At 35.8% G+C, this 15,216-nt stretch overlaps 1 protein-coding gene across 2 annotated transcripts; it reads right to left on the reverse strand.

Moving 5' to 3' along the window:
• Positions 1 to 286: 286 nt before the first annotated feature.
• LOC113523412 (mucin-12-like) lies at positions 287 to 14,261 on the reverse strand. Of its 2 annotated transcripts, XM_026909378.3 has the most exons (9): positions 13,938 to 14,261; positions 12,621 to 13,625; positions 10,110 to 10,901; positions 8,881 to 9,041; positions 7,611 to 7,748; positions 7,286 to 7,532; positions 5,529 to 5,833; positions 3,954 to 4,136; positions 287 to 3,087 (listed from the first exon to the last, which is right to left on the reverse strand). In XM_026909378.3, exons 2-9 carry the CDS (start codon positions 13,465 to 13,467, stop codon positions 3,001 to 3,003), a joined length of 2,760 nt encoding a protein of 919 aa, XP_026765179.1. In that variant the 5' UTR covers positions 13,468 to 13,625; positions 13,938 to 14,261; the 3' UTR covers positions 287 to 3,000. The 2 variants fall into 2 exon arrangements, with proteins under 2 accessions (XP_026765179.1, XP_026765176.1); XM_026909375.3 differs by having other exon boundaries at positions 10,110 to 13,625.
• Positions 14,262 to 15,216: the final 955 nt, after the last annotated feature.

Below are 15,216 nucleotides of genomic sequence, written 5' to 3' on the forward strand. Positions count from 1 at the left end.
TATTTTCAATCGACTTCAAAAAAAGAACTTACTACCACCAAAGCTTTCATATCGTACAACGAAGACATTGATATATCTTAGTCTTATCGCAACCCCAATTTGAAACATGGTGCAATGATGCACGTATTGTACTGTAACGCGTTTAATATTTATAATATTATGTATGCAATATTCCAAAATATAATGTATAATACTTGGTAATACGCAGTCTAAATACGACGACTCTATGCCGTAACCAATCTGTGTCATTAGGGTTTTCATTTGAATAATTAATGAAAGATTATAGTCAATGAAATTGCCATTTATTAAGATGTCTTACAATAAAAAATTGTGTCAAACGAATTCGACCAAGTCCTGTCCAATCTGAACAAAATAAATAAAGTTTTCTTCAACTTTAATTACCAGATAGAACCTGTTATTTTTTACAATGCTACATGACTACTTAGGATTATAAACTATACGATGTAGTAATGTTAACCTATACAACCTAAAGCAATTATACAAAATATCTTCTCGTACTGTACTTATTTCCATAGTAGAAATATAACATCGTTACATTTTGTTCGCTTTATAAGGGCAAATATAGTCTTAGTATATACAATACTAAGGAATTATCATTTTCATGAGACGGGACAAGATTCATATCTGCAGGAATGTGAAATTTAATATGTCCATCAATTGTCTCGGTATTTTGTAACACTAATTTTACGGACCGAAGAAAAATATACATAAAAAGTCATAGGAAGCAAATAACGTCTCTTACTTGTATTAACTTTTTTTTAACAAAAAAATCAATGAAATAATTGTTTGCCATTTAAAGTATCATATTTATTTTTAATCCGACCGATGAAATAATGCAGTTTTAGCAGAAACTAGTTATAGTGATAAGTATTATAATTCCTTATGAAAAGGCAAATGCAATCTATTCATGAAATAGGTTAATACAGGTACCTATTTGTTTCTGTAATAGGCGTTCTTAACATATATTTTAATCCATATTGTGGCAATTACTGAAAAACTTGTACGTACACAATATTAGTTGCTTCTTATAAAACTATGGGGAAATAATCACCAAAGTGAACATGAACAATATAAGAAAATATTAAATAAATGGTTTTGTTAAGCATTTTAGTAATTACTCTCCTCATATTTAATAAATATTGGCCCTGAAGAAAAACTTGACTAAGTCAAAAAGGAACTATTTGCCTCGCAATTTATTTATTTCTATACAATTCTGTACATGGTCATAGTCACAAATAAAAGATCATTGCTAATACAAAATATCTATAAAATCGTTTAATATAATAATGCTACATTTACAATGTTATCAATTTCAAAAGAAAACACCATTAGGCATTGCACAATAATATCATAGTTATTTACAATAAAAATAATAGTGGAATAGTTTCATCACAATATCGAAAATATTATACTCGAATTTTTATTACGACATAACTAAGGCTTTCTAATTTAATTATATTGCTCCCCACTATTATTACTTTGTATTTATTATGTTTGAAATATTTTTATTAATTTTGGCTGTTGTTTCCAAGACATTTCTTAAAAATCAATCAGACCTGGCATACTTATTTTTTCAAATCATAGAACATTTGATGTTACTCTAAGCACATAAAACAAGGAACAACAAAAAATGTTACTATGACCCATACAATGTACATTATACAGCCTTGGCCAAAATTATTTGCCACCCTAAAATCAAAATATTTCTGCTAGAACTGCTAGAAGAAGGCTACAGGATGCTGAACTCAAGGGTTGCAAGGTAAAGAAGGAGTCATGGTTGTCTGAGAAGTTAGGTTTACAGTGGTGTTTAGAACATTAACATACACCGAGGAAGATTGGGCGAATATCGTTTCGTCGGATGAATCCAATTTTAAGGTATGTCATTTAAATGATTTAACATTAATTAAAGACGTTTGGAATATATTGAAGTTAATCATTAAATAACAAGCGTATTTTCAAAAATCTTATTATGTTATTAAATTTCAGGTATTTGGTACTGCAAATGCCACCTACGTGAAAAACAGAGTTGGCGAAGAATTCATACTGGAGTGTGTGGCGCTAACTGTAAAACATGGTGGAAGCAGTGTTATTGTCTGGGGCTGCATCTCTGTCTCAGGAATTGGAAAAATGGTCGTGTGTGAAGGCCGAATGGATTCGAAAAAATATACCGAGGTGCTGGAAATAGCGCTGTTACCCTTATTATGATATTGATATGATGTTATGATGTTCGGTAATACGAACATAGATGGCCTCCTTTTCCAACAGGACAATGCCCCATGCCATTAATCCAGAACCACTATGAGTTGGTTTGAGAAAAATAGTATAAAGCTTTTATGTTGGCCACCTCAGTAACCGGGTCTTAACCCTATTGAACATTTGTGGTCGATTTTAAAAATCGACCGTAAATCTTGCACAAGATAAAGGAACATTTGATTACTTCCAAACTTAAATTTTTTATACAGAAGTGGAATGCCATAACTCTAGAAGAATGTAACAATTTAATTTCCTCTTTACCCAAAAGAATAAATTCTGTAATTAAAGGTAAAGGTTTCGATACGAAATATTAATGTAATTTTAGCATTAAAAGTATTTTAAAAACATGGTTTTTCCCCCCTCCAACCGTAAGAATTTTTAAGTTAATTGTAAATTTCTAAGGTAGTAGTTAATTTTGGCCAAGGCTATATTTTTCACGAAATAGTATATAAATGGCACCGGAGTATCGACATAAATAACTGATACTAAGTAACAGCCAATAAAATTCGATGACAAAAATTATATATAAAAAATAATATCTAATAGAAATGTGATGTGTGCCTATAGCTAATAGATCCTGCCCCCTGATATTTTATTTTTAAATGCTAGTACAAAGTATACTAAGATACAAAAAGAATTACATACATACAGCACGTATTTCACAGGTATCAAAATCAAATTAAAAAGTAGTCCGTAAATATAGCGTCGCACATCTACTGGTGCGGGTTATACGAGATGCCTGGCCGGTTGCTGGCGTAACTTACGTTCCCACGCTTCTGCCTCCGCCCACGAGTGACGAACATCACGGAACAGCTGTCGACAGACAGACAAACAATGTCAATTACTCACTATAAATGAATAGTTCCACAAATTAAGGACATGAAACTTTCCTTGAAAATTTCCTGGATTAATAAAATTTTACTTATTTTTTGTCATATTCTGCCTATTATAGTTATAGCATAGCGCAGGTGACTGTTATTTGGTGGGTTTTCTATAAGAATTGTAGTGAGTGAAATTTTTACCCCAAGATTATCTTGAAAAGATTATTTTCAGACTGCTTTATGTACTTATACAAGTATATCTATTGCCTATATTCTTTTATCCGTGCATGTGTAATGTATGTATAATACAAATAAAAGTATCTATTCATTTGTTTTCAGACACTAAATGATGTCTGATACAAAATGAAAGTCACACTGTGTGATGAGACCGACACCAACATTTTAGCACATTATGTAATATAAACAATAATGAAGATAACTAGGGTTCCATACTTCCAAAGGAAAAATGGAAACTATAGGATCACTTCGTTGTCTGTCCGTCTGTTTGTCAAGACTCTTTTTCTTAAGAACGCATGGAAGTATCAAGTTAAAATTGATATCATATACTCAAATCTGCAATTTCTTAAAACAGTGAGAAACTCAAGCTTCTAAATCAATGCAATCAAAAGATACGGTCGTTTATGTGCCATTTATATCGCATATTTGTCATTCGCAAAAGGAATCAAAACCTATAAGGTATTTCTCGTTGACCTAGAATCATGAAATTTGGCAAGAAACAGTATCATGTAGCACAAGTAAAGGGCAAAATCGTAAATTAATAGTTAATTCACAAAAAAAGTAGTAAAATTTTGTTTTAATTAGTTTGCGTGTATCGGCATCAATATAAACATTTTTTACCTGGGACAACCATACTTCATCTGCTAATAATTCATTTAGTATTACAGTAGTATCTTTATTGGGGTTTTGCATTCTCTTCTCAGCCACTCGTTTACTACATTCAGCATACATTAGATACTTCTGATGTGATATTCTTGAATATAATTGTACACGACCGCAACATGTCCCGCATACGAGAAATTCCTGAAATAAAATCAAGTTAAAGGAGTTATTTATTACAAATAGATAAAATTCCAAGGATTTTTTTAATACTTAACTTCCCTAATAAATAACCAAGTTGTGACAAGGAGATAGGAAGAGGGTGGGCAGAGCCCTGCAAAGGAAAACGTACAATCTGTGTGGTAAAGCGAATAATCCATATAATTGAATTCAAAGTTATATGGAGGTACAGAGAATGTGAGAGGGGGATTTATTTTTGCAAAACGCTATGAGTCAAAGGCTGTTTTAGCAATAAGTCATTTAATAGGTCTTCATATATAAAGAATCCGGCCATGTAGAAGCCAGACAGCAATATCACACGAGTAGTAGTAGTGTGGTGGGATTGTACATTTGTGCGATATAGTACAATTGTCTAGTACCCTGATACAAGCTGTATACAGTTTGGAATTAAATGGCGCTATGCGATAAGTATATCTGTTGCAGTCAAAACTCTTAACCAGTCAAAAGTACTTTTGACTGAACAGGTTGGCCAAAAGTGATTTTGACTGAAAATTATTGGTTATTAGTACTTTTGACTGCAAATTTGCGGTTAGTTTAGGTTAGGTACTTTTAACTGTTATTTTAGTCAAAAGTATTATTGAGTAAAGCATACGGTCATAAGTACATTTGACTGATTTTGCTAGTCAATAGTACTTTTGACTGGTTAAAAATTTTGACTTTTTTTTATACAACTTAGAATGGCAAACAAGCTGACGACTCACCTGATAGAAAGTGGTAACCGTCGCCTATAGACATGAGCAGTGCCATGGACATAACAGAGTATATTGTTTCACCCATGATCCCCCCCCCCCCCCCCCCACCCATGCGTTGCCATTCTTGAGGACTCAGGTGTTATTCCACTGTACCCTGTAAATTCACGCCATATCCCACCCTTCAAACCGAATCACAGCCACGAAAACACAACTGCTTCATATCTATCACACAGCTACGATATCGACGACGATATACGAGTGTCGTATAGCGTCGGGCTACAAGAGTTCTACCGTGGCATAGGTACAAAGTTACAAATTATACTCCAAATATTAAACCACAGTACGTGCTCCGTTAAGTTTTGTTGTAGATGGCGCTGGCGTATGACTCTGCCAATGAACGATAAACGAATGATAATCCTGCGCTAATAGCAACTATCAATCTTTACTGGTACTCCACAGCACCAGTGAGGAATGATAGTTGAGGATGAATTCAGGTTAGATAGTTCATTGTGATGTAAATTCATTAGGAATGAATTACGATAGTTTTGGCGACCGCAAGGAGATCGGCTTACTAGTAATAGAAGCGCTAATCCGATTATCAGAATTCCTCTTCATTAGATAGCGCTGCGTGATAAGTTTAGCTAGGACAGAGACGAGTACTCACTTTCTCGTAAGCGAGCCTCGCATCGGGCTGGACGGGCTCCAGCGTGGCGGGGTTGTAGGGCTGGCCGTAGAGCAGCAGGCGCGCGACGGCGGCTCGCGAGCAGGCGCGGCACACGCCGGCGCCCGCCGCCACGCTGAGTCCGGGCCACGTGCCCACCGCCGCGTCCAGCGCCCGCGCACCAGCCGCCGCGCCCGCGCCCCCCGCGCCCGCAGCACCACCCGTGCCGCCCGCGCCGCTCGACACGCGCCCGCGCATCCTCTCCGTCACTTCGTCCACCGTTTTCACATTCGATAAGAAATATTCGTCTGCAATATCATCAGAGAAGACTTTGTAAGAGAGACTGCAATAGGCTAGAGTTACGTTAGACTGAATTTTGATCACCGATCTTCCGCAATGGAACTCCAAAATGTCAAGTTGCATACAATTTGTTTTATGCTGAAGATAGGTTATTCGAATGGCGGACTAGTACGATCCGTGCGCCGATCTTTCGCTCAAGCGAAAGATAAGCAACACCACGATACATTTTTTTATTATACACTTGGCGAACGATCCTCTTAGCCTACTCGTGTTGGTAGATACATATTGTATGTATGTTTTAGAGCATGTACCCAATACACTTTGTTCTAATAAATTTCCAAAAAATAAAAAAAAAATAACCAAAACTGGCTTAGCAACCAATGTAAAATATGCGACCAAATTTAAATTTTACCGCTCTAGAACCGAAAGTCAATTAACACTTCCAGATTGCCAATACCTTTAAACACTTATTCTCCTTATTCATAAAAACGTCAAATCTGATAAACACGTTCAGCTTTGAAATTGAAGTGTTTTGTCTCTTTCTTTTGCGTTAAATTCTCAATTTGAAAAAATATGACAAAACACTTTAATAGTTAAAACAGATTTGTAGGAAGTTAAGTTTCTATGAATAAAGGATATAAGTCGTTCGTAATGTCTAAACTAGCTAAATATTATGATTTTATTTTGTATAAATCAAATAATTAATTAATGATTATGTCCTATAAAAAACAGACTTCAATTGTGACAAAACCAGTTATTTTTATCTAAAAACTGAACTAATAAACCGATTTTGATAAAATTTCTGAGAAGAGACCAATCTTTAAATATATCCTTTCAGCTAAAAAATATATTCCAAATCGATTTAGAACTGACAGAGTTATGAGGTAACAAACAAAAAAATTACAACCGAATTGAGAACATTCTTCTTTTTGAAATCGGTTAACAAATAAGGCACCAATACTTTGTTTAAGAAAAAGAGGCAAAATAGTTCAATATCCTAAACAGGTTTATGAGAAATTTGACGTTTTTATAAATAAAGTGGTAAATGTGTATAAAAATGGACTAACTTGCCAACTTGTGGTCCTTCACCAGGTGGTGATTACACTCTTTTGGGTGATACCTTACTAAACATATATAAAGCTAGCTTTTTCCGTTACTTCGTACATGTAGATTTCAGAAATAAAATAACCAAAGAAATAGACCACTTTTAAACAGCATATCAAGGTAAATAGTTTTTACAGACATATATAAGCTTTTAAGTTAAATCTTCAGAAGTATAGTTATATTTGTTGTGTAAACCGCATTCAATTTAGTGCAGTAGTTTTTGCGTGATACCAGAACAAACATACAGACAGGTACTTTATTAATATCCCTCACTTCAATTTTTCTTAAACATTTCCCATATACAAACATCGCCTAATTACAACTTTATTATATTTGTAAGAAAATAAAGAACTTACCTTGCTCTTGAAATATTTCCGTTAAGAAATTCGGATCCAACGCATGAGATATTAAAGTCTGTATATAGACTTCAAAATTTTCTTGATACATTTGAGTTTCCAGCATTCTCTTCTCTATAAAATTACAATCATCAAATGGCAATTCGCTTCTAACTAACTCTACTATTGTCTCCAAATGGGACTGTGACCGAACTTTTACTGGTACTTGAGTATACAGTTTTTTATTTTCCGGATTCCATGCCGCATACTGAAAATTAATATAATTCCATTAATACTCAAACGAAAGTCAATGCAACTACTATTAGTCTATTACTATTTAACTTACAGTGGAAATATTTCGATACAATACTTTTCCATTTTCCTCGAATGGTTCATACTTTTGCAGCAACGTTTTACCATCTACCCTCCAAATAGAAGGCCACATCTCATTCAGTTCAGTTTTTATCGCAACAAATTCACCGGACTGAAATTTAAACATAGTAAGATGAATTTTCTTAAAATCAATAATAATGATAACTGATCATAAACATATCATAGGATCCGCGAAAGCAAGCGCGAATCAACAGCATCCTAAAGAAAATTGTAAAGAAATCAGACTGTCTACTCCAGAGGTACTGGAATGATTTGCACTGTTACGGGATCAGTGTAGCTGAAGAGGCTAGAAATATATGAATTAATAAACACTGTTTTTTTATTTATACAGTTTTCTAAGTCTTGTACTAACACAATATGGGTTGTAATCCAATTAAATAAATAAATAAACCAAAAATCTTGTGGAATATATATATTTATGCAACTGAGAATGGCAAACAAGCTGACGGCCCACGTGATGGAAAGTAGTAACCGTCGCCTATAGACATGAACAGTACCATGGGCATAACAGAGTATACTGTTTCACCCATGATAGCCCCCATGCGTTGCCATTCCTCAGGAATCAGGTGTTATTCCTCTGTACCCAGTAATTTTTTTTTATACAACTTAGAATGGCAAACAAGCTGACGGCCCACCTGATGGAAAGTGATAACCGTCGCCTATAGACATGAGCAGTACCATGGACATAACAGAGTATACTGTTTTGCCCATGATACCCCCTATGCGTTGCCATTCCTGAGGACTCAGGTGTTATTCCTCTGTACCCAGTAAATTCACGCCATATCCCACCCTTCAAACCGAAACACAGCCATGCAAACAAAACTGCTTCACGGTGGAAACACACACACACACACACACACACACACACACACACACACACACACACACACACACACACACACACACACACACACACACGCACACACACACACACACACACACACACACACACACACACACACACGCACGCACACACACGCACGCACGCACACACACATATATATAATATATGTATGTAATACGTAGTAACAACATTTATACATATTTTAGTAGTTAATTTTCTGCTTACCGTATAGTTGACTGGTAGAGAACGCCATATGTACTTATATAATTGTGCATTGAAGTTCAAATAAATAAATAAAAATTCCTTCTTTTACATAATAGAAGGTCATTTTAAATAATAAAAACATCTTACAGAATAATAAAGTTCATTGTCATATTACCTGATAAGGCATTTCTTCTATTGGCCTAGTATTTTCAAGCTGCCCTGTATTGGAAATCTGCTGGTGAGATTTGATATGATGTAATTTTCTATCCCCGTTGTTGTCACTTTCTTGAGCACCGTACCCGAGCCCATATCCTAGATTAGCCCCATGTGTTGTAGCTAAAATAAATATTGTAATCACAAACGAGAAAAAAATTACAATAAAAATAAAATAACAAAATAAAATTGATTACCTGTTGCTTAGATATATTCAATGCTTGATTTATTGTTTAATTATTCAAATATTAAGGTTTGAGGAGCGGTGAGGAAGGGAAGCCAAGTGACGAACAAGTCACTGTCGTGATAACATGTACACATGACACAGGTGTTACGTAGACAAACAATATAGTTCATAATAATTCATTAAAAAAAAATACAAACATTACTTACAATTACAATGTACATGTTATCCCTATTTTGGCGAAGTGAAGGGTGCTACCAGGAATAATTACAAATTAAAATTATTTAACACATTATCAGTAATATACTCGTGTTTATTTTATGTCTCCTCCTATTATACAAAAGTATTTACATAAAATATTGAGAATTGTGCATAAACAAATAACAATTAAATAGAAATACAAAAAACTTATGTCAGGGCATGGCCATTTATTACATAATCTTGCACTTACTTATAGCTGTCAATTTATTATGCAAATCATTTTCTCCTTATAATATAAAATCATTTTCAGCTAAAGAATATGCATACACTATAGTAAGTACCACCTAAACTCAATACTGTAAAATACAATACACTATGTTATATATACAACAGAAACCCACTGGTATTGACTCCATAAAAAAATATACCACGATTTTGGAATTATTAATGGTAGCACCCCTTCAGTAGCGAGTATGACAAGAGTCACAATTTCTACAATTTACAATAAAATGGCACTAATTATGTGTCATTAACAACAATGCAAGTGAAATCTTGTTACAGGCTAACCCTAAAATATCAACCTCTACAAGATAGGTACATCACATTTCTTTTATAGAGAATATTTACATTTCAATAATCATAGATTTCATCTAATAAAATTTACATTATCACAGTTAAAATGTAACAAGTTTTCACAATATTCTGCCTTAATGGCAGTTAGCTTGCTCCTGTCATACAAGCTTCAGGGCTAGCTCTTCACCATCGCGCTCTACTTCTTAAATGGAAATCTAATAAATTGAACGCACCTTCGTCGGGCTGTTGTTGGTAATAGTATTGCTGATGTGGCGCTGCCTGAAGCGTCGCCACGGGCGGCGGCGCAGGCGGTCGTGGCTTCTTAGGCGCGGCCGGCTGAGGCGCCACTACTGCTGAAGGCGTCGGCTTATTCATCGTCGTCCGACCCTTCTTACTTTTGTCATTTAAAGGCGTACTAGGCACATTGAGCACTGGCTTATTCAACCTTCTCGCTTCTTCGTCTGCATCGTAAGCAGACTCCTCACTCCCATCATATTTACGTTTTCTATCTTTATTCAAATTATAATAACGAGGGTCGTCCAATTCAACACCTTTCGTTTGTGAGCTGAGCAAATTTGTCGACGTTCCATGAATCTGGTTAGCACCTAATAAGCCTGCTGTGCTCATATTTGTTGAAGAGCTCATAGCTGGATTACTCAGTGACATCCCTGTGTTTATTACATTAGGTGACGTCATTGCGCCGTTAGCGCTCTGCTGAGTGGCATTGGCATCGCACTGACTTTTAGTATGATCATTTTGTGTGTACCCCTTGTTATTTGTATTACTGTTAGTAGTAGTTCTCGACCATGTCGATTTTCTGGCGCCTCGACCGGCCGGCGGAGGAGATGTATCCCGCTCCCCTTGCAAAAATTTCAAGTAAGAAGCCATGAAACCTGAACCGGGGCCCGTGACTGGGACATTGAATTTTTTTTCCATAATTTTTGTAGTAGCGTCTTGTGAAGTGCTGTTTAGATTCGGCTGCTGTGAAGTAGGTGCTACCGATGATGCAGTATTTGCCCGTTGTTCTGCAAGGAAACCAAGTTCTTCCTCTATATTAGGTACTACCACCTTAGGCTGTTCCTCTTCACGAGTTTCAGGCGTAGAAAAAGATGATGAGGAAGCCGAAGGTGGAGTCTCGCTAAAAGATGACAATGGTGTTAACTCCACAGAAGATTGGAAATCAGGATGGGGACCTAGGTGAAAGGGCGGGAAATATGTTAATGCGTGGCCATGTGGCATGGCTAGTGCTTGGTGTTGATTAGCAAAATTTGTTGCATGTAGTGGAGCTTGGGATCCAAAAGCAGAAGTGCCAGGAAACATTTTAGGTGGAGGAGGTGGAAGGTTCCATCTTTCAAAATCAAAATAACTACCATTTTGTTGTTGATTACTAGTTGAACTATGTGCCGGTGGCGGAATTCTATTAGCTAGATAATCTGCCATTACTGCATTTGATATTTCATTCATATTTGTATGAGAGACAGGTTTTTCAGTACTCTTTCTTCGAGTTACAGTTTTACTAGATGCTGAAGGAGTTGATATTGGGGTTTGATTTTTACTTGATTTTGTATCTTGTAATTGACAACTTTGCTGTAAACTTTGCAAGTTTTTTACTATAGTCATGGGGTCACCTCTGCAACTGGATAGATCTTGTAAAGCTACATTATTACCATCAAAATAGTTTTGATGTTTCTCTGACAAAGTTCTGTGGGTTGGAGTTTGTGAAGTTTCTTCACTATGACTGTTGCTTTCAGCTAAAGTATTATTATTATAAGTATTATTGTTACTACTGGTATTAGAAAATTTCCTAGACGACTGTCTTTCGTTTTCCCAACAACTTTGACTGGAAGACTGGCTTTGTGTACGTTCAAATCTATTTTCAGAATATGTTTTACTCTGATCAATACCTAAAGCTCTAGTTATAACAGAAGGATAAGCTACCTGGCTATTTTGTGAAGGAGGGCGTGCTATTGAAGCATCCAAGGGTGATCTGGGTGCAGAATTATTGATTTTATTGAAATGATCACCATGTTGCTGTGGGGAGTTTATAGAATTCATAGGACTATGGTACATGGGGTAAGCAGGACTAGAACCATGTCCAATAGGAGAGGTTTGTGGCGGGGCATGTGAAGGACTCTGTCTTCTAGCTATAACCACACTACAATCAGGCCCATTTTGAGAACTGCTACTGGAATAACCAGTATCAGTACTAGAACTACTTTTTGCTCGAACATGATAATCAGATTCAACATTATTTCCACTTTGATAATGTCTAAAACTTGAACCCTGGGAGGAAGAATATTGGGTACTTCCAATACGATTTGATTTAGAGGAATTAATACTGCTACTACTGTAGCTTAATCTTCCTGGGGCATCCATAATTGAATAACTTATAGGCGAGGACTGAGGTTGCAATTTATCATTAGAGTCACAACTTTTTCTTTGTTCATTATTTAGTTCAGGATAAATTTTACTCTGAGCTTTCGTTTGCACTTGAGGTGGTTTTGATGTGGGCGATACAAAACTACTACTACTACTATTTGAAGACTGCCGTGAAGATTTTTCAGTGCTGGTATTTTTAGGTGATTGGGAATTGTAAATGGAAGGTGAAGGTCGGGAGGTTGTGTTAGTGGTTGAACGATAATCTTTGCTTGGTGGTGTAGAGGAAGAGGTTACAGGTGGAGTTGACACAATACACGATTGTTGGGAATGAGAAGTTGAACTTGCAGAACTTGAATAAGACTTACTTCCAGCATAATCCTGCTGAGATGAAAGTTGACCACTCTTTGCACTGCTTGCACTATATGAGTTATCAGTCTGATTTCCAAAAGATGAAGGAGATTGAAAAAATGTTGATGATGATGTAGAAGATGCTGGTTTTGATGCTGTTGCTGGTGATCCAGACCTATTTGTTTGTTTACCAGTACTTGAAATTTGTGAGTTGATATGATTGTTGAGTGTTTGTGCTGCAGCAAAATGTGCATTAAAATTCTCATATGTTGCAGATGCCTTCGTTGTAGCTGGACTTGGCGAAGATGGCACAACACTCTCATGAGGCAATATTCCAAATGGACTTGGAAGTTGATTATTTCCTTGCCAACTTAAACTGGCTGTACTTCCTGGTGTTGACGATTGATCAAAAAATGATGTTCCTTGTGCAGCTAATGTTTGATGAGAATAGTTTTCTCGTAATGAAGATAGTTCTGTTTCTACTGATGACTGTTTTGAAGCAACGGCTTGAGCTATTACTTGTCTATGTTGGGCCTGAAGAGAAGAGCTATAATGTGCAGGTTTAGGATTTGCATGGTGAAAAAGTGGCGAGAACACTGCATCATAGCCAACGGCAGGTGGAGAAAGAAATCCCCCAGGATTAAAAGGGGATGCTGTTGATGAGCCAAGTTGCCCTGCCAATGAAGCCGTAGTATGTGCCGCTTGTAGTAGCAACTGGCTTGTTGTAGATGGCACAGACTGGCTGCCTAGTCCTGTACCACCACTGGCTAGGTGGTGATGAAAGTCTCCACTTGCAGCACCAGCCTGTACCCCTGCTAACCGATTGTATGAAGCATATGCTGACCATGGTCCTACTGGATCCATTACCACCTCCGTGATGTTTTGTTTGGTATCAATGTATTTATATGTCAATTGAAATCCACACTTTCATCCATAGCCACTAAATGTGTTATTACCACTGAACTTATGCACTGATTGTCATCTTGAGTTTATTAGTAAATTCTTAGTCGTAAAATACACTCCTGAAAAAGAAAACAAAACTATTTTAATCCACTCAATAACAATCAACTGTTTGATTTTAATACTGGTTCTATTAGATATCCAATAAGTGTTTATATCAAATTATAATTATTACTATGTAAATTATGAACAAACTATGAAAGACTAATAACAATATCACTGCAAAGAGTAATATTAATGATTCGTCGAACAATGTTATTGAAATAAAAATACCGCCGCTTCGCCATGGAAGCGTCAAGGTGCGATGGAAGAATACAGAATCTTTTTTGTTTGAACAGTTAATTTATAGTGCGTATATAGGCTACAAAACATACCATCGCTTTAGTTTTCAACAAAACATTCATCAATGTGGTTTCGGAGGACGCTCACACGACAGATAACATCATAAATATGGCCTCGACTCCTTCGGTGCTCGCTGCGACGGGTTTTGTCTATTGTGAAATAAAGCCACTTCAATTTTACAACATACACAACTGTTCACTGTATAAATTTCACTTTTACATTAATATATCTGCATTTGTGCAACAGTAAAATCATCAAATGTACCGATTTCTTTATTTACAAGTAGAAATAAGACAACGTTTCGCCTTTCACATTAATCGCCGCCATCTTACTTGCCGAATATCTGTCGGTCGAACGACCGCACACAACAAGCAACATAGCGCCATCTATTAAAAATGAATCAAAAGTTTTATTTTAGTAAATCAAAAATAATAAAATTACAAATAATCAGACACAAAAAATAAAAAAAATATGTTAAACCATATTTTTATCCGTATAAAATAATTACATAAAAGCCATTATAAAAAAATAAAAAATCAATAATAACAAAAACTATTGAATTTCGCGGTGTTTTGTTTAGAAAAGCGTTTAGTAATCTCACCTCATCACACAATAATTATGAATATATACGTGTATTGAAAAGTATACAGCTGTTCGTACATAAATTAGTGAATATAAAAATATAATTCACATTTATATAATTTTGGTTCATGCACTTATTATATTAAAACTTACACTAATTATATAGCCATATTGCTATAAGTTGAAAACTAGAAATGAAATAACAAAACGTTTCGCATTGTACATATTTACGTTCGGATACACACTATGTAGCTACGGAAATATTAAATTGCAATAACTAACTTTTTTAGGTACGGTAGATGGTAAACAAAGAAAGGTATCTTAAATGGTGCGTGTCATCTATGATTAAAACTGCGCAATGGGCATGGCGTAGATATCTTATATTAAACTTATGCAGGCGTTTTCTTTACTCTTTAGTGGGAATCTGTCAGGTCTATTCAGTTTGGCCATTGTGATAAATTCCCCAGGAATTAATAACAATGATTACCAAAGGAGGTCGATGGAGATAGATAGTCTGACAGGATATAATTTGCTAACAAATATTCCGGTATGCCACTAGGCCATTACTAGTGTTCTCTTTTTCCTTCAATCGGTCTATAATCTAAGATCATAATGATCCGGCGACATCATAACTCGTCTCGACTATGCAGGCCGGTTCCACAGATTATTGGTTCCCCGTTCAGAAAGAACACGGTGTATCTGATCATAACACGCATTTATTGAACTTAC

The sequence above is a fragment of the Galleria mellonella genome, unplaced genomic scaffold, assembly GCF_026898425.1.
Source record: "Galleria mellonella isolate WM207_F2 unplaced genomic scaffold, CSIRO_AGI_GalMel_v1 utg90, whole genome shotgun sequence".
NCBI lineage: Eukaryota > Metazoa > Arthropoda > Insecta > Lepidoptera > Pyralidae > Galleria > Galleria mellonella.